The sequence below is a fragment of the Prenolepis imparis genome, unplaced genomic scaffold (genome assembly GCF_030444845.1).
Source record: "Prenolepis imparis isolate NDT839.2.m4 unplaced genomic scaffold, iyPreImpa1.0 SCAF_9, whole genome shotgun sequence".
Classification (NCBI taxonomy): Eukaryota; Metazoa; Arthropoda; class Insecta; order Hymenoptera; family Formicidae; genus Prenolepis; species Prenolepis imparis.
Window position 1 is genome coordinate 1,610,468 of NW_028141167.1, and position 26,582 is coordinate 1,637,049.

Genomic DNA, 26,582 nt, shown 5'->3' on the forward strand with positions numbered 1-26,582 from the left:
AAGCAGTGGTATCAACGCAGAGTACTGACCACGATCAATTTTATATAATCCTCTTTGCAAAGCATTATACATTTAATTTATTAATATGAATCCACATTAAATATTTTATACAAATAATTATATATTTTATCGTGTTTGAGAAAAAAATGAAATAAAAGAAGCTAAATCATGTGTACATTTTCTTATTGTAAAACAATTGATTCCACATACATTTTATTAAGAAATAAATTCTATTATTTTAGGTACGTCTGACAATAGTCAAGCAGTGGTATCAACGCAGAGTACTGAAGAGATTTCCCTTATGATCTTCGGCATTCGACAGCCGGCATACAATTGTCGCATACATTGTTATTAATAACACTGTATGCGACAATTGTATGCCGGCTGTCGAATGCCGAAGATGTCATAAGGGAAATCTCTTCTTTACTCGCGACGCGACATTTGTCAGGACTATTGTCAGACGTACCTAAAATAATAGAATTTATTTCTTAATAAAATGTATGTGGAATCAATTGTTTTACAATAAGAAAATGTACACATGATTTAGCTTCTTTTATTTCATTTTTTTCTCAAACACGATAAAATATATAATTATTTGTATAAAATATTTAATGTGAATTCATATTAATAAATTAAATGTATAATGCTTTGCAAAGAGGATTATATAAAATTGATCGTGGTCTATCGAATAGAAAAATTATTATGCGACTTTTCTTCTTTCTGACATTGATTGCTCTAACTGCAAGTTAGTTATAACTATAACAAATTTACATTATACGGTACCTAACGATTGCACGACGTATTATACAACACTGCTCATTGTTTCCGTGTATTGTGGCTGATACACAGACTGCAATGGAATCGGGCGATGGTATCACTAAATATTGATCCCACCATCTGGTCACCACGATAGAGACATAGAAGTCCAGGATTAACGGAACCGGTATTAGGTCGTCAAATTCATTGCAGTATGCCACTATTAATTCGAAGGTCTTCTTCTGCTCGTCGTTTAACAGAAATCGGTAGACGCCGGATAGCGCATAGTAGATGACTAGGAAGACTGATAGGTCGAGCCAGACGAGTTTGTAAATACTCGCGTGCCATATGAAACAAATCGCGTAGCTCGTTAATGAGATGCGAACATCTGTCACGGGAAAGAGATACGAGACTCGAGATGATCTCTGTGAAATCGCGCCTTGGCGAGTAGACAAAAGTCCTAAAGATAGTGCGCTTTAAGATCTGTGGCAAAGTAGTCAAAATATAAATTTAAAACCATTGCACATAATATATGCTAACTAACGTTATCGCGTAATCGTTATCGAGCCGTAAGTCAATCATTCTCTTACGAGTTACGAGTAGAGACCGTATTTTAATTTCTTCCTACGAATAGCGGCATCACGTTTAAAGCAGTATGTCAACTTTGGATGACGAAGTGTCGTATTTTAATGCAAACACACGTTGGAAACGTGTTGTCACCCGTTATTTGCGATTGGAAATATTCCAATATAATTTACAGTGAACACTCTCTTCTCGAGGATGCAGCTTGCTCGTGAATGTCATTGTGACTTTTTCTAAATCTACAGCTCTACGTCAGTTTTACGTAAAATGATTGATTGCGCACAAATGATTAAATGGAGAAAGAAAGTATTTCATCATATTTCTGAAAGAAATTTCTGCAATTGCATTAATTCGTATTACAATGGAAAAAGATGAAAAGATAGTAAGAAATGTACGTGAAAAATAATATAAATATAAGAAATTATAAGCAATTATATACGCATTAAAATCAATATTAGAATTAAAATTAATACATTCAATATTACTAGAATATCAATATTAATAGAATACTTTTTAATATTGTGTAAAATTTTTATTTAAACATATAGAGACAAGTATTTTCTTGTAAAAAAATGTATATTTTTAATAATAAAATCAAGAATAAAAAATCATTCAAAAATTGCGAAAAATATTGAAATAAAAAAATAATAATAACGTTATAAATAATAATTGTATGTTCGTGCAAGATTCGCTGTTCTGTTCCGATGAAATAAGCGTTTGTAAGCAATATTTATGACGTTGCAGTGATATCATTAATGTCTTTCTGAGAGCCGAGAGAAAAGAAATAAAAGACACGTTTATTGGCGTTAAAAATGTTGTGAACATTTAATGCGCGCGAATTTATATTTTATAAACGCTAATTAATTGTAAATGATTTCTGATACATCATAGCTTTAATTTGTACGTCGATCGCTCTTTTACACCACGTATTCTCTCGAAGAAGGGTAAAGCCCCCGCGACAAAATTTCACTAATAAACGAGACAATCGCGTCAGAACGGTCGAGACTCGGATTTACAATTTATCAAACGTGATAATTACATACCCTTACTGCGGAGGGTAGCCTCACCGGAACGTTTCTCCTTGTCTTAGTCCCTCTCGAGTGCGCCAATCTCGCAGAAAAGGATCTTAGATCGCCTCGCGTCTTACTAATAAGTTGAGCGGTCGCACCAATCTGCCGGATCTATCGGCCCGAAATCGACAGTTGGATCAATTCTGCGCACGCGGGGTGCGTACGCGATAACCAATTACGACGCCGTGCTGTCTACTGTCGCCGCGCGAGATTAGCAAGGCCATACGGGGTGTAAGAACACCCCGCGCGATAACGCTAAGAATATCTATTCGCGCGATATTTGCGCAGGATTTTGAGGCCCTCGCGACCTCGTGCCGCGGACCTCCACGCGGTGGCCTTGTGTCTAGTATCCGACGGGGCGGTGACCCATGGGCGGGAGTTTATCCTCCCGGTCTCGGGCCCTTCCTGCGCCTGTTGTTGGGCGCTTCACTGGATCTCCTGCCGGTATATCGCCAAGGCCAAATTCCTGTATGACGCGCTATATTTGCTTCCTTCTGTGTTGTGTCAGCAAGGTCAGCTCTGATTGTTTTCGGCTGTTTTTGCGTCCCGCTAATCTCTCGAACGGCGGCTTTCTCTCTTCTGCGACGACAATACTTCTCTCTCTCTCTCTCTCTCTCTCTCTCTCTCTCTCTCTCTCTCTCTCTCTCCCTCTCTCCGGCGACAATTTCTCTCTCTGTCAGGCTCCTGATAAATAAATTAAAAATACATGCGAATTAATAATAATTAATAATGCGGCGCTCAGTCTCTCTGGGATTTCCGGTTTGGCTCTCTCTCTCTCTCTCTCGCTTTCTCGCGATTGGCGAGACCGCTCGGCTTTTTGCCCCGCGATTAGGTTGGGGTAAACGCGCGTCGTGACGACACGTCACAATATATATATATATATACATTTGAAAAGGACAAAAACGTTGTTTTGTCTTATTTTAAAATTGATATTTTTAAAACAGAAGGATTAATTTTTAATTATACATATTATATCTCATAGCATCTTCATTAACGTGATCAAAATCAGATCGTAAAATGACATTGTTTTCAGCGTTTTTCTTTGATCAAAAATCTCACGCTTTCGCTGTTCTGTTCCGATGAAATAAACGTTTGTAAGCAATATTTATGACGTTGCAGTGATCTCATTAATGTCTTTCTGAGAGCCGAGAGAAAAGAAATAAAAGACATTACAGTTTATTGGCGTTAAAAACGTTGAACATCCAAAAGCGCGCGATACTTTATAGACACTAATTAATTGTAAATGATTTCTGATAGAGCATATAGCTTTAATTTGTTTTTTTACCGCTATTGCTTATGCTTTCGCAAACTGGAATAATTTATCCAAAGAAAATAAATTTCACGATAATAATTGTATTCGTAATTTTTCAGAATTTTTAATTTTGTAACTGTTAGAATTCTTGTCTTGAATTTTTATATATATTTATTATTTTTCTTTCTCTCTCTTTTGATAATCTATCCTGTTTGATAATCCTATCATTATATATCTTTTCAGCTTTCATTTGTTTTTATTGAAAAAATATCTCTATATACATACAACAAAAAAAAAACAATACAAGCAAAGAATCTCGTTCGGTTCGGTTTGTAACGCGTGCCAGTTCCAAGTTACATTAGGTATATTTTGTATGTTAGTTATATGTAAAATGAGGTCTATTGATTGGTTGAAAAGGCGATTTGCTGGCAGAAACATAACGCAGATGATACAGTTGACTCGTTTTTCTTTTAATTCCGCAACATGCTCTCCTTACACTGGTAAACGCACACAACGATAATCCGATCATTATTAAAATACTATGAGATAGCACGTGTAACGTGTTATCGATATAATATTCAATACGTATTATTCAAATCGATATCTCACGATATTTTCTCTCTGATATTGGTAATAACACAACAATAGATATAACAAAGCACGTGTATAACGTCATATTATATATTATATAATTTATTTGAGGCGTTCCGTCGATCGCGCGCGTGCGAATCGATACCGGAAATAGGAAATAACCCGACGCAATCACGGTTCTTTGCGTCCGCGTCTGCTTCCTACTGTTTCACTTTACAATGTGACGCGTAACATCTAACGATAATAACTTAGCTAAAAATTTGTTTAAAAAATAAATCGGTTTGATAAAATATCTACCAGCGGGTGAACCGCGCCTCTCGCGAAACACACACACTGTGTATATACATATAGACTTAACACTCAGTTTTTCTTATAACATCTTTGTACACTTATTCGAAAGTATGTATATAAATAAAACGTTCGATATACATATATCTATCTGTGTGTCTCCGTCCGTTGGTCTTCCGCCTAAAGAAAATAGAATACGCGCGGATACACGTTCGAGTGAAATGTTTCAGGTCGAAAAAAAATACAATTAAAATACTTCAAGTAGAGCGCGGCGTAGAGACTTTCGCTCGAATCCGGCTTGCCTGATATAATTACAACGCACAGTCTTGGTCCCTAGAAGTCACAGCCATTAAATGCAACGAACAATCTGAGATTTAAGGCCACTCGATTTTTAAATTTAGTCGCGATAACTCGAATTCGAGAATGGCAATGAATATGTTAGCGTTATCGCGATAACGAGAACACGTCACGAACGACAAAGTTTCGACGATTCTTAACAATCTATATTGCACGGTTAGATAGCGACGAGCGCGAATCTTCATGCTCGGCTGCACCAACCACGATTAACTAGCTTTCCTTTCGAGTATCTACATCATTATATAGCTACAACCACGATATGCGGGGAATCGTGAACCAGAGATAGTTAATCGCGGTTGTCAGTCATCGCAAACGACTTTCAGAGAAGGTCAGAAAAATCCCTCTTAACCGATTAAAGATCACGCGGCTTTCGAAAAGGATCGCGGCGTCGAAGAGCGTTCCTCCTCTTCCTTCGCGGCGACTAAAGTCGGCTTTCCGAATTGATGAGATGGGCACGCTTCACTTGAATCCGATTGTGCCTGTCACGCAACGATAGTCGTGAGAGCGCTGCTTTTGCTTCTGTAGCTGCCGGGTCTGCAATGAACAATGAATTATACATTCGGAAAAACGAACAATGCGGAACCCGTGTTTAGCGTAATTATATAGCACGGGGTAACTGACATATATACCTGATGGTAGCGTGTTGCGAGGAACGTGACCATCCAGCAATAAAGTTGACTTCGCCCCTTTGACTACTGATACGCTGCCGACGAACTTGACTACCGCTTTTTGCGGCAATTTGCTGCGAGACGACTTGTATAGCGTCTGGTGCGATCGTGGACCGTATCGCCTTATAGACTAACCTGCGATCATTAAGAAACCAAAGAATGTCATTGTTTAATTATGCCGATTATAAGAACGATAATAACAATTAAATTATATGTAAACGTGCGCGGAAAGTTTAAAGTACATAAAATAAAAATCAATTTAAATTGTAAATACATTAATTTAAATAGCTGCAAGCTATCTTTACAATCTTTATCTTGAATTAATATCTAATCTTGAATTAATATCGCTTGCACAGTCTTAATTTAATTTACAAGGTAAGCATACCTAGGCGTTAACGCGAGGACAGATGTAAGTCCTACAGTGAGCCAGTACGTATGTTGAGTAATGGCTTTTTCCATTACCCAGAACGATCCGGGTAAACCCATGCAATTAACGCAGACGGCATTGTAAAATAGGCAAAATACGAAGAATATGCCCAAGGAACCCAAAATGGCACCGATATGAATTATAGTCTGAAATAAACAACACGTCATCATTACCCGGAACAAGATTATCTTCGGTTCTTCTTGCTTACCCAAGATCTAATTTCTATGGCAGCATGTAGCAGCATGACGACGATACACGCCGTCATGATAGTCGTTCCGAATTCCCATATATCGATAATCGAATCGTAATAGACCTGAAAGAAGCGAAATGATGGTGATCTTTGTGTGCAGTGATCAATCGAATTTTTGACTCCTTATACCTTATATCGCACTCACCTCTTTGGTGATAAAGAAGATAACAATACTTTGGTAAAGAGCGTCGCCGATCGTCAGCCAAAACGAGTGCGGCTGATAAACTAGTCCCAGACGTCCTCTTGTGTACAATTCCGGTGCCGAAAGTAATACGCGAGGCGCGGCGACTCGATCGTAAATCCCCAAAACTAGAGGCGGCAGCGAAGTGAACAGCAAGTTGTATAACATTAAATATATTTGATCTATCATTACGGCACCGGAGAAACCACAGTACAGCTATAAAAAGAAAAAAGAGATGCACGTTATTATAATTTGAGAAACACATCCACATAAATCTTTCGGCTAAAATTATTTTACGCGGAAAGCAGTATTTTTCTTTCATTTATTTTTATACATTTTTAATTAATCTCTTCTCCGTTCTTCGCGACACTCACCTGAAACCAGAATACGAGGAAGACAAAAGTTGCATTCTTGTAAAAGAAATACAAAATCATTCTGGCGAGACGGTCGTAACACCAGTGTCCGTGCACAAGGAGAAGCCGGCTGAGCATGGAAAATCGTGAAATCGCGAAATCGGCCGCCATCACCGCCTGCGTACCTTCCTGTCCCGAGATACCGACGCCCACATCGGCGGTCTGTATCATGCTAACGTCGTTTGCGCCGTCGCCGATCGCTAACGTTCTCATTCCCAATTGCTTTTTAACGATGCGGACTATGTATGCCTACAACGTAGAATTGATCGCGCTTTATTATTCCTTATACTATATTAATTAACTATTAGATTACATTTAGTTACAGAACTTGTCTCGAGTCTATATGGCAATCTTATTTCATAACTGTAACGTTATTCTTACCTTTTGCAACGGCGTGGCGCGGCAGGCTAAGACGCTGGAGCACGTTTTCGTGAGTTCGAGGAACGGGCCGGTCAGGCCCGATCGCGGATCCAGGATCACGGTCAACGTCTTACCGTCCACGACAAGCGCGCGTTGCCGTGGCCACGGACTGCCGATTCTATGGGCGTCTCTCTCGACGGAATCGCGATTGGGATACATGCCGACGGGATCCGCGATACCCGCCATCATGCCTGGTTGCTGCGGATGGCCATTGTTTGCGTTCTCTTTGCACGCCGACTCCAGATAGCCGCGTATGAGCGTCTCGGCAACGGATTTCGATCTCGCCTGCAGTTGCAGCAACTGCATAGCCGGCGAGAAGAGCCGCGCCGAGTACGCTACGTTCACCGCGGTCTCCGGCTTGTCCCCTGAAACCGCAAAAGCGATCACACGATCATACGTATGACACCAAGTCGCGTAATCGCTTTGACACGAGCGCGCGTTAATTACGCCCAAGAACGTGGCTTCGAGAGAAACGTTGATTTTATCATCTATGCATATTTTCCTACATAATTTCTTTTTTTCGCACAATCTTATAATCTTATGTAATCTTACATAACGTCGTTTATGTAATATAATGCATAGACGGAAGGTTGACTACGAACAATGCATTTGCGATTCGATGTGAAACGTATATTTCTCTACGATGAGTATTTACTAAAAAAAAATACGCGCATGCCAACGTTAAACCGGTTTGTGTGCGCGAAAGCCGATTCCGCTCACCCGCATACGAGCCTTTCCACGAACCTGTCAAAACCCACACGACGATCCCGGCGGCGACCAGAGCGGCCATTGTCTCGGGCACGCCGACTTGCAACTTGTCCTCGATGCCGGTCGCTCCCAGCAACGTCAAGTGCGACTCCAGCATCGCGTACGAATCGCGTATGCGACGCTCGCGATTCTCCGTCGCCAATTCCGCCTCGTCGTGCTTCTCTCGCCACATCTCGTACTCCTGCGACGTCAATGTCCTCCTCGTCATCATCAGGGTACGCAATCCTTGACGAGCGTACGACTGTAGATACTGTCGAATACTCGCCGAGGCGACGGTATTCTCGTCGCTCGGCGACAACGCTGGCAGCATCGTCGTGTCGGCGCCCTTGCTGTATAACACTATCTCTCCGGTGTGAGGATGCCTGAGTAACACCGACATGCACTTCCTGTTCGAATCGAACGGCAACACCTGCAACAGGTCGAAGAGTAACAATCAGTTAACTGAACACTCCACCGTCATGTGATTCTCATCCGTTTACAACCACCTACGTGAAGTATCTCGAATGCGAGCGTCGACTTGTCCGGAAAGGAAACGATTGCGCTGCGAGGCGTCCGTTTCACCAGCTTGACGTCGTAAGCGCGCGCCGCGTGTACTAATGCCAATTCGTCTGGACTCTCCGCCTCGTAGATCGCTTGACTTTGTAGCAACTCGTCGCTGTTTTTCGCGTCTGGACTACGTCTCTTCTGTCCGTCCGGCGAGAGTTTTCGTCCCAATAAACCGATGCCTAGACTCGGTATCGACGTTACATTCAGCAACTTTGGCCTGCAAAACAAATTGCTCCGTTAAATATCTTCGTACTTTACGTATACTCAAACGTTATACCAACCTGGAAAGTTTAAACGGAAATTTCGGCGTATCGTCGAACGTATTCGTCGTGCTGATTACAGGTGATACTGGAGACAAGATGCGGACACTTCTGTTGCTCGGAGATATCGGTACCGGCGGAGAATTTGCGGTCGGAAATGAATTGATATCCGAGTCTGTTATTCTGCAAAATGTCACAGCGTTAAACGTATAGAGAAAACGTGATAAAAAAGTAATAATAATAAATTAGTCGCGTTTAATTAACCATTCTTTTCCTTTTACAGACCGTAATAAATCTTTATATTCCTTTTATTTCTTAATCTAACATATGCCAACCTCCTGGGACCAGTTCCATTCTTTTGAGGTTCCTCGATGACCCCGCTAGAATTCATGATATCGTGATGCGGTTGAGAATTTACGACAACCGTATTGCACGTGGCCAAGACAATTAGAAACTCCTGCAAGCGATGTCGAAATGTACTTATGAGCAGGTCCTCTTTAAGCCGTGGGCACGGAAGCAGATTCTCGTTGTCGCCCATGTGCGCGTAATCCTGGCCGCCTACCGCGCATCTCCTGAATAGCATTTTGTTCTCCGTAAGGGTCCCGGTCTTGTCGGAAAAAACGTATTGCACCTGTAATTCAAGGGCAAATAATTTTAAGTAATATTTCTAAATATATATATATATATATATATATATATATATATAAATATCTATAGAATATATGTTTGTCTGAGAAAAATGCAAAGAAATGCAGAGAAGATTACAAAAGACGATAATATGACGTAACGGATGACAGATATCAATCAAAGTGGAAATGCAAATGAGAGACGAGAAATGTTTTAATAATAAGTATAAATATATATTAATAATTTTCCAACACACAAAAAAAACAATTATTTCACTAATTTTTTTCTCTCGTGAGAAAGCATAATTTTCATAATATCGATCGTATAAAATACTCTCTCTCGCGCGCGCAGATTCATTTAATATAAATTGTCGCACTCACTTGGCCTAGTTCCTCCGTGATATTCAGCGCGCGGCACTCCGCCTTACGGCCGGTTTCCGTGTCGTGGAGGGCCGGGTCGTGGCCGATGTGATACACCTGTCCCACCTTGGCCATCTCGATCGTCACGTACAAGCTCAGCGGTATCATCACTTGAAATATTATGACGAAGGTCAGGAAGGTCAGTATGCTCTCGTAAATCGGCTCTTGCAGCACCGGCAGAAACGGCACCACCGTTAAGCCCGTGTACGCGGACAACCAGGATCGGCAGCCGAACGCACCGATCACACACAGGACCAACAATATCACTACGCACCATTTCACGTCTCTGTTCATTTGCTTCTCCAGACGGGAACGCTGAAATTCATATCGCGTCGCATTATTATTTAAATCCGCGCGTTGAAGTTGTACTTTCATGCCATCTCTTTATTTAAGGAGGCAATTTGCGAAATTATACGCACAGACTATCTGTTTTTAAGATTCTTTTTCTCAACACTTACGTTTATTGTATATACGAATAATTTAATCTTTTTACTTTCTTTCGCATTTGTTTCGCTTTTGACATTTTGATAAATGCTTTTTGTTGTATAATAAACTCTTTCTGAATTTTAATTACGATTGAATAAAATCAACTTTTTTGACAATTTTGATCATTCGTAACATTTGATAAAACGTTTCGAAAGTTTTGACGTTATTCTTATACATCTTTTTAGATACTTAGTTATATCCAAAATCATTTTATATGTATAGCTCAAAATATTTAGGAAAAATTATCTGTTTTTCTTACACAAAAAATGTCATTATTCTCGCCCTCTAATTATTTCAGTTGTTAATTTAGTTATTAGGTTTTTAAACATTTTTTTACCTTGTATCTGGGTCCACCGTTGTTCAGCAACGCTTTAGTCTCGTGACCGGCGTATATGACTATACCCTCTACAAAGTCAGTGTTCTTTAAAACACATTCCCTGAGCAAAAGATTTTCCGTGGACACGGGCACTCTGCCACCGTTCGGATGCACTACGGCGCCATGGAACCTACAGATGCATTTAGTGGGATCACTCGTAATCTAGTTAATTCCTGATTTATCGCGACAATAAACACTGTTGCGATAACTGCTTTTGGAATAAATCGTAAAAAAATAGAACTTTATAAAAAAAAATACACGAATGACAGACGAGTAAGACTCTGACTCTGGAAATTTATAAAAATAATGAGAGTCTAAGAGGTGATTTTAATACATTGCAAACAAATTATCGTTCTCGTGTATATTACCTATATATCCTAGTACTTGGCTGATCGACCTCGACCACCGACCGGAACTTGATAGGCTGAAAGGTATCCTGCAGATCGAGGAAACCCCTGACAACCTGACGTTGCTTCAGATTCGACTCACCGTCGAGGTTGCACGTATCGAGATAAGCTAATCCCTGAGGATCGCTGCTTCTCAGAAGCAAGAGATCGGCCGGTACCAGTTCGTTGTTCGAGAGGTGAACCAGATCACCCACCTTGACATCCTTCCACGCCACCTTCATGTATCTGTCGCCTTCGCTACAATAAAATCACGGGAGATATCTCTCGTCATGAAACTGAGGCGCTATACTTTTGAGTGTTACTTAAACGGCAACGTCGAAAACAGTAATTACATATTTTTCGTAATCGCGTGAAATAATTAGAGTTTGCACGATAAATGGATTACTTCATCACGCTTTTTAATTTCATCGCACGGTCCGCAATTATATAAATTGCATTTTACGGCATAACTTTGCAGTAAGGATTTAATTGCGAGCTGTCTGTTTTAACTTAATAAACTTAAGCTATTACGTGTGAATATTATGCGATACTCTATAGTTTTCAGTAAATTAATAAAGCAACTCTGACGCGGGCAAACGCGCGTCAGAGTATTCTATTATTAAGATCTATTGTTAGGACCGGAAAGGGATTAAATCCAATCAATTATTTATACTTTTCTCTCTCTCTCTCTCGCGTGCAAAGGAGAAAAAAATATCCGGCAAATAAAGTTGTAGAATCTTGCTTCACGGTTTGACGTAAGACAATCGACAAATCCTCGGGTTGCATAAAAGAAGAACTCCTAAGGCTACTTTGCTGTCGTCAGTATCGCGAAAATGGACACTACGCAGAGCGAGAAACGCAAATACAACTTTTCGAGAACTGAAATGAGCGCAGCTTGCGATACGTGTATATTCGTTAATAAGCAATTAACGTCCACGTATACTCACTGGAATAGAAAATTGGCCTCGCGCTTCATCATAAATAGCGCGCGAGGAAAAATTATAATAAGTCAACAAGATGTTGCTCTTTCAACCATTCTTTTTTAGCTTTAATATTACACAATACGCGCCAAAAATACTCGATACCTCTCGTAAAAGATTTGGGGAAATATTTGAAACGACTCTCTCTCTGTGCAAGAACAATCAAAAATTAATACGCGAGACATCGTGCTGCAGGAGAACTCGCTCGTGAGAGCTCGGATTCTCTATTACGTGATTCTCTATTACTCTCCGGAGTTGTAAGCGGTGGCGGATCGGGCATGCCTAAGGCACGACCTTGAGTAGCTAATTCAAGTGTTCAGAAGATAGATTCATCTCGCTTCACCGAGCTGCCGTGATGAAATCGGCGATTGGCGATATTTTCCTTCAATTGCTGCAAGCGCGCGGTGTCTCTCGAGATTGCGCGACCTTGAACGTCACGTCCGCACGCGTTTGATCGGAACGATATTGAAACGACGAAGGCGTAGGCGAAGCCTTCTCGAACGAATGGCAAACAAAGTCTCTTTGCCGTTTGACATTTGAACGCGAACGGGAGAGACGAGGGCTAACAGTTGTCTATTCGCGTTCGTTTCGGGTCTCGAGAGAATACCGTACTGTCGCAAGGTCGTCTCTCAGGGACGAGGGATTAAATGCTGCAAAATATCAATTCTTTTGTTCATTTCTCGGAGGATAATATAAAGTAAGAGACGCGTCATTCTCGCTTTTGTATCGCTCACTTTTGCGCTAAGCTCAGTGCGACACGTGAATCGCCGTAAATGCATGCATTATGCATCGCGTATCGCAGTCATTAGTATCATGACGATTAGGTACGTGTTTTTTTTCTTTTTTTGTCGTGGATGTCGCTGCTCCGCGAGGAATTCGCGACAAGTAGCGCGGATGCGCGAGCTAATTAAACAATTATATATGGACGACGTTGTAATGATCGATGTACGATAGTTATATGGTATGATACGGATGAAACGAGACTGGAAATACAGAGCTAGAAATCTAATGGCTCGCCCACAAGATCATTTTTCCGCAGATAGTATAGCATAATGTTGCAAAAACAATAACTGTCTGATGAAAAATAGCGAGTTCTTATCCACGCTCATGGTACGTGGTGGATTGCATAAATGACATAACCATTTGTCCTCGGGGCACGCTGTATTAAAGCGGAACGATTAATTCGTCGTAACTATTTGCCATTTACTAGTGAACAGTTTTTTTTCCTCAGTTATACCGAGGAACATCAAAGGCACCGTATATAGCCCGTATGTGTTTGCTATCGCTCTAAACCGCCCATAATAATTCTAGAATAATTTTTCAACCGCACAGCAAGAGATAACGAGTCAAGGATATAGCTTACTACTTAGTTGCGCGCATTATATTTCAATCTTATCGTAATTCGCGTAACTTTCGTGAGATTTCTAAGAGATTTTTCGACATTTCGACGCCTAGCGTCTCTTGGCATCCTCTTGACGTTCGAAGGTCGACCTTCAAATGATTACTTTAGAACATCGCCAAGAAATAAGACATTTACGAAGCGTAAATCGAATTTATTACATTGGCGTGTTGATTGATTTATTGGATCTAATATTCTCATTCACAGACAAAAAAGATTGGTAAATTAAAATATTATGAAAGCATACTTCAAAATAAATTTTAAAAAAAGAATTTGTTTAGTGATAATTGTAAAGCTTATTGTTAGCAGGTAGACGCATATATTATAGATAAAGATCAAAGTATTGCCTGAGCCTGAATAGTCTCGACGTCTTTTTACGCGAGGAAGATCCATTCAAAACCTGATGAAAGATATCGTGAGAAACTCATATATATATATAGTCCTACGATGAGTACAACAGAGGAGATTATCATTTGCAGCTAAAATACGTTACTCGAGCATTTATAATTACCCCTTTTTATGCTGAATAATTTATGTCGAGAACTTTTTACGGAACATAATAAAGAAGCGGCCTTTACACATGGATTTGTAAGTCGCTCACCGATATTTCAGGGCTTCCAACGCGTTTCGTAAAAGCAATGAGTAAAACATGCACAAGTGGATGTGTATATATACACACACAAACATACATATACACGCATACACTATATACGTTTACAGCCGTTTACATCGCCCTGCTCTCATATGACATAAGTAATGACATCATCACTCGTCAGCTTAACGGCACTCCGAAAACTCCGAAAGAGAAGTAGACCGAAGAGAGGAGAGACTTCTCAATTTTCACTGAACTGGACTTATGCGGGTACCTACTCTGCTGGTGCCGAAAATTCACTACGTTGTAATGTAAACGAGAATATTGCGCAAGTATAGAAGGACATACATATATTGGCGAACGATATTTGAAAGTTGTTTGCATTGCGAAAGATGATATATGGGTTTCGCGTCGATGAGTCTCTCGGAGAGAAAGAGGCTTCTGAAGTGGAATTTTAATTCTTAACGCGGTAGCACTAGGTCACGCCTAGAGATGACGAAACTGATTCGATGAAGGGCGACGAAGGCCAATATTGCTGCTACAATCGGTGTCAAATAGACGAGGCAAGTGCGATGATTAGCCGACACGCAACGCCTCCAATATTTATTCCGATAAAACTTTTCCAGCCTATTCAGCTTGCAGCTCTGACCGCATCCTAGATTCCGTTTCAGTGAGTCGCAATAAATCGGATTGCATGTTTATAAACTGAAATAAACAAACTCTCTTTACCATCGATTTTTTTATCGAATGGTCATGTAAATAATTCCCAATGTGACGTTGAAGAAGCGAACTTTGAAGAATAAATTATTTTTCCGAAACGCTAACGGACTCGACTTGGACTCTCTCGACTTGACGGCTGTGAAAATGTTGATATTCTAGGCGTGGACGAGGCGCATAATGGCGATGAAAAATACGTCGCGGTAATTTAACGAGCGGAATCGACAGATTGCGAAGCACGCGCCGCGAGACGAGATAAAAAAATAAAAGAAGGTAATGGTAATAAATGCGAATGTCAAGGTCTCCGGCGCACGAGACGGATTGCAATCGACCTGTGGTCGCGAGAGACCAGAGGAAGGGAAAGAGAAAGCGGAATCGTTCGCACCATTATGTGGATATGTTGTGTTTAGAAAACGATAGGCGCGAGCGATTAGCGACTCGTCGACGATATGTAATTTCGAATCGATCGTTCCTTCCTCGAGACAAAGAATGCACGCGAATGCATCAACCGATGGTGCGTCGCAACACGTGAAAGATTCCGTCGATCGTTTCGCATCATACCGCTTTTTTGCTCGATTATTATATTTGTCCCGTCTGATATACGATTATGCTTCGACGAATAATTCTCGCGATTCCTCTTACATTGTTAATATTATATAATTTTGTTACTACACACACACACACACTCGTGACATTTGAGCGATAGCATCTCTCGTGTTAAATATGCATGTATATGTAATGTATGGAATATTTTTTCATATGGCAACGGTAAAAAATGCATAGATATTTTATCATTGTAATGATAATATAATGATAATAAATTTTTATCGTAAGCGCGACAATATCTCATTGTCAATGATAAAAACGCAAGTTGAAATCAAGATTGTCGCAAAAGTTTCTATAGAACGATCTTGATAGAATCTCTCATCGCAATCGGCAAATATCCAATTAAAAATTGAAAGAGAATCGACGTTCAGGGGACACTAGGGGACACGACGAAGGCTAAGGTCGTCCGCGAAATCTTTGCCCAAGTTATACCGCTGTATCAAAATAGCCAGGTCATCGATCAACTTTTCAATTACACTGCATTATGAACGAGTCCTCATGACGATCAAAACTGCGGACGTTCGCACGATCGAAATGATGAGCGAGCGATCAGATAGACCCATTGCACACAAACTCGATATATATTTATACGAGGCATTTATACGGGATCAACCAACTGTACATTTTTATGTGGATTCGGATTTCAAGAATATCATAAAACATATAAAAAGAGAAGTTGCTTTCCTCGATTTTCTTTCACGGATTCAATTCATCATAATTTAACGTCAATATATGTATAGTTGATAAATTTTTTCTTGCTATTTTACGAATATCTTTTTAAATAGTTGAAGTAACTGCCGATTAAAACAACGTGATATCGAAATACATATAATTATTCCTTAGTATGTAAAATTATTTCTTTTGCTAGAAATTTAGAAAACGTAATTTTAAATTAATTAGATTATTGAAAATTTTACAACGTTAATATAGAACCGTTTGTTATCTCGTAAGACGATTGCGGGCGACGAGAGAATTTTTCGGAGTTCATTCAACCCTCGTTCAATCCCTCCTTGTTGCGCTGCAATCAAAACCACGTGGCGTATGTACATACGCGTTTATATCGGCGCACGCGTTGAATTGTATCTATCTACGGTTCGATCACGCGCATGTGTGCAAATGGTACCGTGCAACGCTCTCCGATCGTTCGCTGACCATTTTGGATGGCACGATGAACGGCGAAAATAAACATATCGAGATCGTTTCATTAAGCGGCAGTTAGGCAGTTGACGATGCCGCGAGTCAATTAGGACTGGGGTTACGAGCGTAAACAATGCTCTGGCGATAGCGAACAATCAAGAAAGACACAACCAAGAACGACGACAATCTAGAACGTCGCAAGAGTATTCTTGCGGAAAAAGAACGGTATAACGCCGGACACTTTCCTCTCCATGTTCGCGTTCGTGCACGCAGACCGTTCGTCCGCGCTTCGTACGTGACCTACATATCTAGAATTGTCGGTCTTATTGGAATCGATCTATCGGAATCCGTTGCCGCAAGGATTCTAACTGAAGCGGCGAGTCGCGCGGTAAACTAAGCAAGGATAAACGAGCGAGGCCGCTGAAAAATTAAACATATCTATTCAATCATTCATACACGAGAGAGGGGGAGAGAGAGAAAAACCTATCATGCATAAAATATAGCACAACGTGAAGAGTGATGATTCGTTATTAGAAATAAAATTAAAACTCACGGAAATCGATCACATTCTTTCATGTTTCTTTGATAGATTTGTCAAGTGAAGAATTATTAAGGTGCTTCGAAGATGCTTCGAATTTCATTTTCCTTTAAAGAATTTTATAAATATCAATGTGTTTATGTGGTAGCATATTTACACACTAGGAGTAAGATTATGCATTGAAAAAATTATTGAAAGTCTGAGATATCTATATCAAGTTATATGTTATACTATTAGAAAAAAGATTCTCTATAATTAGAATTATAATGGTTATATTTCATTAATATCCTAATACCATCATCAAACTTTCTCGCAATAACGAAGGCATTGTTCTACGTGTTTTATCGCTTTCGATCGCTAATGTCTCTCTTGCTCAGCTCCCACGTATAATTCGCAGAAAGAGAGAGAGAAACGCGTAACGTTGTATTAACTGTTTTTATGATAGTCGTAAAACTTGCATTATCTCCGTGCACTGTGTTTTTGCGCAGGTCGGAAGGAGGAGAAAGGGGAAAGGGACGGAAGAACGAAGAAGAAAAGAGAGGAGCTGATTGTATTCGAACGATCTCTACGCTCTATGCTACACTATTATACGGATGTAACGTCGCACTTTGTTCGTCGACTTACCTAACGTAGACGCGGCAGGTGGAATTGTTCACACGCCGGTCACTGGCGAGACGCCGGCGATCTTCGAAGAAGTCCTTAAGCGCCGTAACACCCAGAACGAACATGACGGGGATCATAGCGATTTCCTTGCCAAAAGCATTTATAGCCGGCACCCAATTGAGCAGGACGATGAAGATGAAGTACAGATTGGCCACGCGGTGAAACTGCTCCAGCAAGTTACGAGGTAGGAAGCTCAACGCCGTATACTTTGTTGTGCGTACCCTGAAACGCGACGTTATCATGTCAGACGTGCGAGATGATGATCTTGTTCGTGTCAACTCTGACGCATACACGTCACTGTCCTTACCTGTTGTCCGCCCTATCCCCATTGGGATGCTGACTCTTCGGGGTTTTCGGGGAGACTAAATGATTCGGCACTATTGTCCTTAGACGGGGCTCTTCTGGTAGTGAACCAAAACAATGGGCCCATAGTCTCCTCCACCAGGGAGGTGCAACGCTACGTCTTATCGTATAAATAGACTCCGATCTACGAACAATCGTGGCATAGATCTTAATACTGTTACGCACGAAATATCGTCTCTTTAAAGAAAAAAAATATCTTAACTCGATTTATATATGAAAGATTCGATTCTCATTGAGACAGTAATTTAATTGATTGAATGAATTCTATTGTCTGATATATCAGAGATTCAAATAATGTTTCTCCATTATACGATGCATAAAATTATATAAAAAAAATTATATCCAAATTATAATATAAAGATTTAAAAAACATTTTACTTATTTATCGAATATTTATCGAAAAACTATCGATCGGACAAATAGATTTTACCTCTAAATTTATAATTAATATTAATTAGCTTCTCTTAGACATTATCTGCTGTTAGTGTATACTGTTATTCGATTCTGTTTTACGATCAATTTTATTATTTGGAACAATGGTAAATCGCGTTCCGTATGTCCCGTTTCGTACCTGGACGCCTGACGAGAATGGCCACGAAAGGAAGGCATCCTGCCGGCAGTAGGCGGCCTGCCTTCCTCTCTGTGGCCCGGCGGCAAGATGAAGTCCGTTCTGGAACCGACGCGATGGTGTCCCGTTACGGCCGACTGGCCTTGCGTCACGTCCGCCACCTGACCCTGGCTGAAGGCTCTCTGGTGACCCGGCTTCTTCAGCGCCGACGGTCGACCGGCGGACGTGGCGCTTCCCACCGTCGTCGGGGCGCCCAGGAAGGACCCGTAGGTCTGCCGTCCGATCGTGCAATCCGCCAGGACACCTCCATGGCTCGCTGATCTCGCGTGCGTCTTTGGCAGGGGTCTCCTCCTGGCCGGCGAGGTGACTTCTTCTACGGCGTCCTCGTCCTCGTCGCCGTTGCTGTTCTTCGTCGACGTGGACGTCATCGTCGTCGTGGTGCTGGTCGTCATCGTTGTTGTGTTGCTGGTCGTCATCGTTGTGCTGGTTGTGGTCAAGTGGCCGCCATCGTGGAGGCATGACGACAGTGGCTGAAGGGACGCCGTCGATGTCGACGACGACGACGACGACGTCGTGCAGCTGGGGCGGTCCGCACCCGGGAACACGTAGAGGGATCCCTGTTTCTCGCTCCTGGCTGCTTCCTGCGCGTCGTCCTCGGACATGCTGGCACATCTGCGCAAATACACGGAGTAAAAAGGAAAGATTAGCTGCAATGTATGAAATATTAAGTGCACAGGTAAATATCAATTGACTCTTAGCGATGATATGTCCCGAGAATTTAATTTATATTTTTATATATAATTATTTTAATGAAGATTTCATGGAAATTATTATTTATTTATTTTCAATTATTATATTAATTAAGATAAAGACACTTATTAAAATATAGACACTTATACATGTAATTTTGTATTTTTTGCATATTAGATATTTTTTTTTTATATCTTATATAATTTTTACATATTATATATAAATTTCTTATTATTTTGAAACAGACATACTTTTTTGCGAATTATTTATATTACACTAATTGTAAGATATTTTCAGAATTAGCTTGAGTGTTTTAAGTAATTTGAAATATTTTAGAAAATTAAAATCTTCTGCCTTTCTCTCACATGTGATTTCTGAATCTAAATTGACCGAATTTTAATTGATAAATAATAAAATCTCATTTTTAATATCAAATATTTCCAAATATATAAATATATCTTTATATCAACACTTTAATACTCTATATTTCTATATGATATCATTAAAGAATAATAGTAATTTGTATGAAAGGTTTTTTATCTCTCTCACAATTAGTAATTAACTGTATGGCTCAACCCACGGTGTAATATTCCGCCATACACATTAGCTGCAACTGAAATTAACTGAAATTTCTGGAATCGATAAAATAGCAGGTATTCAATCTTCTTCGATCGCATTGTGGGCGTGATAATTTCCGCCCTTGTTCCGATAATATATGTTTCCAGTTTCGTTCCAAACGTAACTGTTTGAGATTCAAAATTCGTCCGTATTATTCTTTTCGACAGACGTTTACTTATCCTCGCGACTGACAAATCATTCGCTTATACATTTCCGGAATAACAATCATACATGCATTAACGCAATCGTACAATTTCCTTAAATCATTACACGTGGCGTGAAATTAAATAAATCGATGCAAATTAAAAAATTAACAAACATTTACAATTTACAATTTACATTTATAATAAAAAAATGAAAATGATGTATCGAGATATTAATTTATTTTTTAAATATATGTATACGTATATGTACTTGTTTTTTGTTAGAATCTTATTTTTACAGATTTCTTATATATGTATAATAAAATTTTGCTCAAGCTTTCCTTTTGCGCGAATGCGTTAATAATCGCTTCGTTAAAAATAAATATGCAAAACTGGCGTATTATAATATCTGTTCTCAAATAAATCATTCTTTTGGAGCAGTTTCTCATATATCATAATCAGATGTCACGTATCATATGTCATGCGTTTGTCATATAAAATCCTGTGTTAATAATTATTTAACTAAATCGATTTTATCGGACAGTGTCGTTATGATTCTTGTACAACCTATTCGTTATAAATTTCGTTTATTCTTCATCGATTTCTCGCCTGATTTATTAGTAATGTGATACGACAAAACAATATTTGATCATTTCCAGTTAATTGGCAATTACATGAACACTCCCATCCGAGTTTCAACAACATGTAGTCTAAAATAAGCGCGAGACATATTTTACATTACAAACTCTTACACAATATAAGAATTTTAATGTCTGGGTAAATGTAAATCTGTAACTTGTGAAGATTTATTATTCGTCTTACTAAAGAATACGTATAATTTCACGCTCTTATCGGAAAGAAAGATACGAGATTTCTCGATATAGTGCATATTGCAAAAAATGCGATATTCAATAGATATGTCTTCAGTTAATCGCAGTTTCAACACCAGATATTCTATATATAGATAACTAAAGTAGACTATTTCCGCGAAAAATGTGCAATAATCATTGAACAAGCATTTATATTCAAAGTACTAGTATCTTAGAACATTCAGAAATACAAGATAGATGAGGAAATATAATACAATCGACAAAAGATGATTTCCTTGTACAAAGATAATATAATAAAAAATGTAGAATAATGTTTTCATATCAAGCTCTGTCTTCGAGAAAATTGACTTTGGAGTAAATATTTGCACTTTATATTTGCTTGAATTATCTCTACTGATATTATATCGAGAATTCGTGTCTCGATAACTTATAAATATAAAACAACAATACTCTATTTAGTAAAACAATTTAAAATAATTTAAGTCACTAAAGATGTTATTATGTAAAGTATCAAGATAAACTTTATTTCTTTAATAGAAAGAGTATTGTTTTTTCTTATACATATTTTAACAACCACCGAAATGAATTCGATGCAAAATCGTTGCAGATTAATTGTCATTCAAACTTAAGAAAGCGTAAATATAATAAATAATATAAATTTTTCAATTTTCAACGTCAATTTTCTCGGAAATATCTCTTTTCCTTTAGAAAAAAATTTTATTCTACATTTTCGACTTATTTTTACACAAGAAATTAATTTTTCTTCCGATATATTATATAATTATACCGGGTGTCCCATTTTAAAGGACCCACTCAAATATCTCAAAAACACTGCGTTAAATCAAAAAATGTTTCCTACAAAAGTTGTAGGGTTTCGAGGGGGACATAACATAGTAATATTCATATGACCTTGGGCGGCGTCTCCAAGGTCAAGTGAAGGTGAGAATAAATTTTTTAAATGGAAACCCATATTTTTTATTACAACATCTTTTTCTACTAATTAATTTGAACAACTTTTATCTGAAGCATTTTTTATTTTCTTCAAAATTCATTCTCACCTTCACTTAAGGTTAACCTTCACTAACCTTGGAGACGCCGCCCAAGGTCAAATGAATATTACTATGTTATGTCCCCCTCGAAACCCTACAACTTTTGTAGGAAACATTTTTCGATTTAACGCAGTGTTTCTGACAATGAGATATTTGAGTGGGTCCTTTAAAACACTTGGTATATCCTCCTATCTTAAAATTATCTTCCTATCTAAAGTTTTTAGAATATTGTCTCGAAATTAATATGGCAGCAGTAATAAATTTTAAAAGCTTTCTCATCTAAAAATGATAAAAATTTAATATTTTTTTTCAAAGATAGATCTAAAAAAGAAAGAAAGGTTAAATACATTCTGTACATATATAAAAAAAAGTGTGTATCACCAAGAGACCGAAACACCACTTATCGTTTATCTAACGCGACTGATACAAAAAAAGTATGCCTTTCGTCCAATATATGTATATCTGCCGATAATCTGATAAGCGATCGATATTACGATTTCTACACAGAGAATGGAATTTTCAGTTTTCTTTCTGATTTATTCTTGCTAACGTTAATAACCTCGAATAAAACTCATTGTCAGTATCGCGGATAATTGCAACACGATGCAAAAATAATGTTGGGTTAATGCGATCGATGAGACGCTTTTAAACGTACATATATGTACATATATATCGAACTGGCTTCAATTAATGTAGACATTGTTTATTTTGTTCTTGAACGATTCCCTAGTCACTGATATATATCCTGATCAGATCTTATCTAACTGAAATGTGTAATCGTTATAGGTATTCCTTTTATTAAAAAAAAAACAATTTTTTCATAAAAATAATCATTTTATACGATTAAACAAAATTTGAAACTTTTCTAAATTAAAACTAAATTATACGTGTATTACATATACATACATATAAAATCAATTATGTATGCGTGACCTAACAGAATTAGAGATGTAATTTAAAAGAAAAATTTTATTACTCCGTTTTTTTTTACGACATTCCATTTTTTCCCATCATTTTCCTTATTTTTATTAAAGACTTAATTCGCTCGGGACGATGTCGGCCTGATTCCATCTCAAAGTCGCGAATACGTGTCACGGTTTGCCGTTGTTTGTATGTCGGGCGTGCACACACGCGTCAATGAGCACGTCCGATCGGGTGTGCGTGCGGTCGCGATGAACGAGATTCCGGTGTACGACGATCGATGTGGTGTGCTGTAAGCTGTGCGGGTACCCTTCTCTTTGCGCGCGAATATCGCTATCGAATGTAAACGAACCGAGTATGTATATATATATATCAAGGCTAGAAAAAATCGAGCGGTTTATAAATTGGGTCACCTGTTTACTCGCGAGCGCGCTTTATCATCGCGTCGTTCGCTATCATTAGGATATGATTGGAGGTTGCAGATGAAGAAAATTACGATATCGATCCCTCGTCGATTATCGAGGCTCCTCTGAATTATCCGAGATTATTTTCCGCAAAAATCGCCGTATCATCGTATGAATACACGTCGGTATATCGATCAAAGCAAATTCTTCCCGAAGCATTTAAATCTTTTCAAGAGGATGATTCAACATTTTTTTTTATAATCCGGAACGCCCGAGCAGATATAATCAATGGAATTTTTAAACGCTCTAGATGTTTCTGATAACTTAATTTTTTTTTTCGAAGAAACGAAAAAAATTCTTGAAAAAAAATCTATTTGATTGAAGTTAAGGAGAAATCATTTCGAAGAATCTACAAAGCGAGATCAAAGACGATTGTTGGTTTGTTTATTTTTTGCGACTTTGTTATGGCGATATATTCCAAGTGATAACGCGAGATTTATTCGTCACCTTCTCACGCTTTAAGAGCGATGTCTCTTGATCAGTGCCGAAATAAACGTAAACGGGTGTGTATAACAGAATCTCTCTTTTTCTTTCTCCTATGGAAAACATAACAAAAACCTAGTAAAATATAGGATTCCTGAAACGTCTCCCTTGACGCATGAAAATAACATTTTCACTGGAATCGCGTCATCCTTTAAAGCGAGATATCGCAGCTGCTGCGAAAAAAGTGTTCAATGCACCATTTGAAACATCTAAACAATTTTCGCGGAAAGAAATATCATTTCAATTAATAATTTATAAACTTTTGATAGAGCGGCCATACAGTCATAATTCTTACATTCTTCTGCTATCGTGCAGATTATTATAATTTCATTCAAATTAACGTTTATTTAAATCTAGACATGTTTGTCTAAAGACGTGCATTATTAGTGTCCAATATGGCTCAGGTAGAGTATTGCAATTTTTTTCAACATTCGCTTTAATCAGTTCGCTGATAGCGAGCGACTGCGATAAGCGCATAAATAATGAACGAATTTGTGTATACGCAATGAGTTAATGAATAAGACATGACATTCTCTCTCTTTCTCTTTTTTCTCTTTCTCTCCTCTTTCTCTCGCTCTCGAAATTGACTGAAATCCCAACGGAGTACAGCATCGCCCCTTATTTAGTCGAAGCTAAATGTAATATTACTCGTGTGCATTATTTTATTATATCGCCCGGTCAGAACGAAATAAATCGACGAAACGTCATCTCTTGGGAAATGATAAGGTTGACATTTCTATCTAAAACGCAAATATCGCAAAATGAGGGATGTAAAGTTAAACCCCTGACATTCTCCAATGGTACTGGAGAAATGGAGAACGCAATCTGCGTATCATATTTATTGTAGCACGCATTATCATGCATGTGGGTGTGTACGTTTTTATTAAATTACGTGTTGTTTTACTGCGTCTCTCTTATTCTTTCATTTCGACGGCATAAAGTGTATCGTTTTACAATTTATTTTATTGAATTATTGAACATATAATGTGTATGCGTTATATGTCATGTAAATATTCCGAATTGTATAGTGTGTGTCTTTTAAGACTGTAGATATTTTAGAGACAGACGAATGCATCTGAGAATGACGCAGGACTATCTGGTGGACTCAATTTAGGACGGTGTCTTTTTGTTAACAGTCGGGGGAACAATTTTGCGCGATTGCATTTGTCAGTTGCGAATTAACCGTTACTTTGCACGACGCTGCGAACTGTAGGTTTCTCCCTGGCTCTAGTCTCATCTTTCTCACCGATTTAACGCGAACGCTTTTTTTAATCGAATTGAATTTAAAGGATAACCACGGTGTCCGAGGTATCGCGCTCGAGATCGCTCAAATCATCGCGCTCTCGCTTTCCGCTGCGAAATTAAATATCATCTGACGTGATCCCAGTTATAATCGAATCTTTCTCTATCACACGCAATTCTCATTAAAACCCTTTCACTTTTTTGCCTCGCCCGACATATAAATCTCATTCTACCGTCAAAATTGATTTTTTGTTCTCGACAAAATATAATTCGTTCGCAGCTTTTCCAAAAATTTTCGTATCAAGATCATCTTCCGCCTCTTTGACTTTCTCATTTTCTCATTTTCTCATTTTACGAGAATCGTGCGATCGCTCGCGGATCAAAAATCGACGGTTTCATTCCGCAGCTAACTTTCCCGAAGAAATACGTCGCTTCGAGGAAGAGGAAAAAGTTGGCGCGCGCGATCGCAACGCGGAAGAGAAAGAGAGAGACAGAGAGAGAGAAGGAAAGAGAGAGAAGGAAAGAGAGAGAGGAGAGAGAGAGAGAGAGAGAGAGAGAGAGAGAGAGAGAGAAAGAGGAAAAAAGAGAAGAGGAAAGAACGGACTCACATTTTTCCTGGCTCCCGACGTGGTCCACGTGGCCTCGTTTAAAACGGATGGCGTCTCTCTCTCCCTCGGAACTCGTCTCGTCGAGAATTCACATCTCTCCGTTGGTGGGAAAATCGGCGATCCCTTAGTCGGCTGGAGGAAACTCGATGACGGGGATGAGTCACGAACGGGATGAGGTACCTCGCAACGCGAGAATCATCAACCCGCGATCTCTTCTCCGTGGAACGAAAACGCGCGAGCACATCGAGTACGTTACGCGATTCGCGTTCTTCGGGGTCTTCGCGACTGCGCCGCGTCGTTTATTTTCTCTATATGTTTGGACCCGCTTTCAAAATTCGCGCATCCCCGCGAGGATCTCACCGCGAGAGCGCGTTATCCTTATCGCGGACGAGATAAGAGTCACGGCTGTGATAATAAGAGCGCGTCGTCGCCAGACGGTTGCTCCGAGATATGTTCGTTATAGGCCGACGCGACGCGACACAGCTTATCGCCGTACACGTACTGACAAGTTGAACCGACAACCAACACGCCGCGCAGTGCTGGGGGGGGCACGAATCTCCCGCGCATGCGCAGTAGCGTAAACGCTAGCAGACGCTGTTACGCCTAAATATATATATTTTCGTTGCACTGAGGGATATTATTGGGATCCTCGCGAAAAAGGATTAAAAAATATTAAATATATATATTAATACATGTAATATTTAATATATACTGCATATTGTTAGCATAAATTGTAACAAAAAGTATTGATAATTTATATGGGTTCCGACAAATGTATCGGAGCATGT

The 26,582-nt window shown here is 39.2% G+C and overlaps 1 protein-coding gene and 2 long non-coding RNA genes across 3 annotated transcripts in view; 1 reads left to right on the forward strand and 2 right to left on the reverse strand.

Annotated features, from left to right (window-relative positions):
• LOC145941291 (uncharacterized) overlaps nt 1-2,684 on the reverse strand; it is a 6,056-nt gene extending 3,372 nt beyond the window's left edge. The window contains exon 1 of the long non-coding RNA XR_014426158.1: nt 2,382-2,684. This is a non-coding gene — a long non-coding RNA (uncharacterized LOC145941291). The remainder of the gene's footprint in view (nt 1-2,381) is intronic.
• LOC145941292 (uncharacterized) overlaps nt 1-17,718 on the forward strand; it is a 34,699-nt gene extending 16,981 nt beyond the window's left edge. Inside the window, exon 3 of the long non-coding RNA XR_014426159.1 lies at nt 17,581-17,718. This is a non-coding gene — a long non-coding RNA (uncharacterized LOC145941292). The remainder of the gene's footprint in view (nt 1-17,580) is intronic.
• LOC145941289 (phospholipid-transporting ATPase VD) lies at nt 3,925-26,306 on the reverse strand. The gene is made up of 18 exons (XM_083047352.1): nt 25,795-26,306; nt 18,690-19,358; nt 18,063-18,242; nt 17,717-17,977; nt 11,106-11,381; nt 10,699-10,867; nt 9,837-10,190; nt 9,165-9,460; nt 8,851-9,012; nt 8,513-8,786; nt 8,000-8,432; nt 7,217-7,620; nt 6,797-7,084; nt 6,387-6,638; nt 6,200-6,304; nt 5,950-6,137; nt 5,526-5,699; nt 3,925-5,430 (listed from the first exon to the last, which is right to left on the reverse strand). The coding sequence occupies exons 2-18, from the start codon at nt 19,346-19,348 to the stop codon at nt 5,379-5,381; spliced, it is 4,527 nt and encodes a 1,508-aa protein (XP_082903478.1). The 5' UTR covers nt 19,349-19,358; nt 25,795-26,306; the 3' UTR covers nt 3,925-5,378.
• Nucleotides 26,307-26,582: the final 276 nt, after the last annotated feature.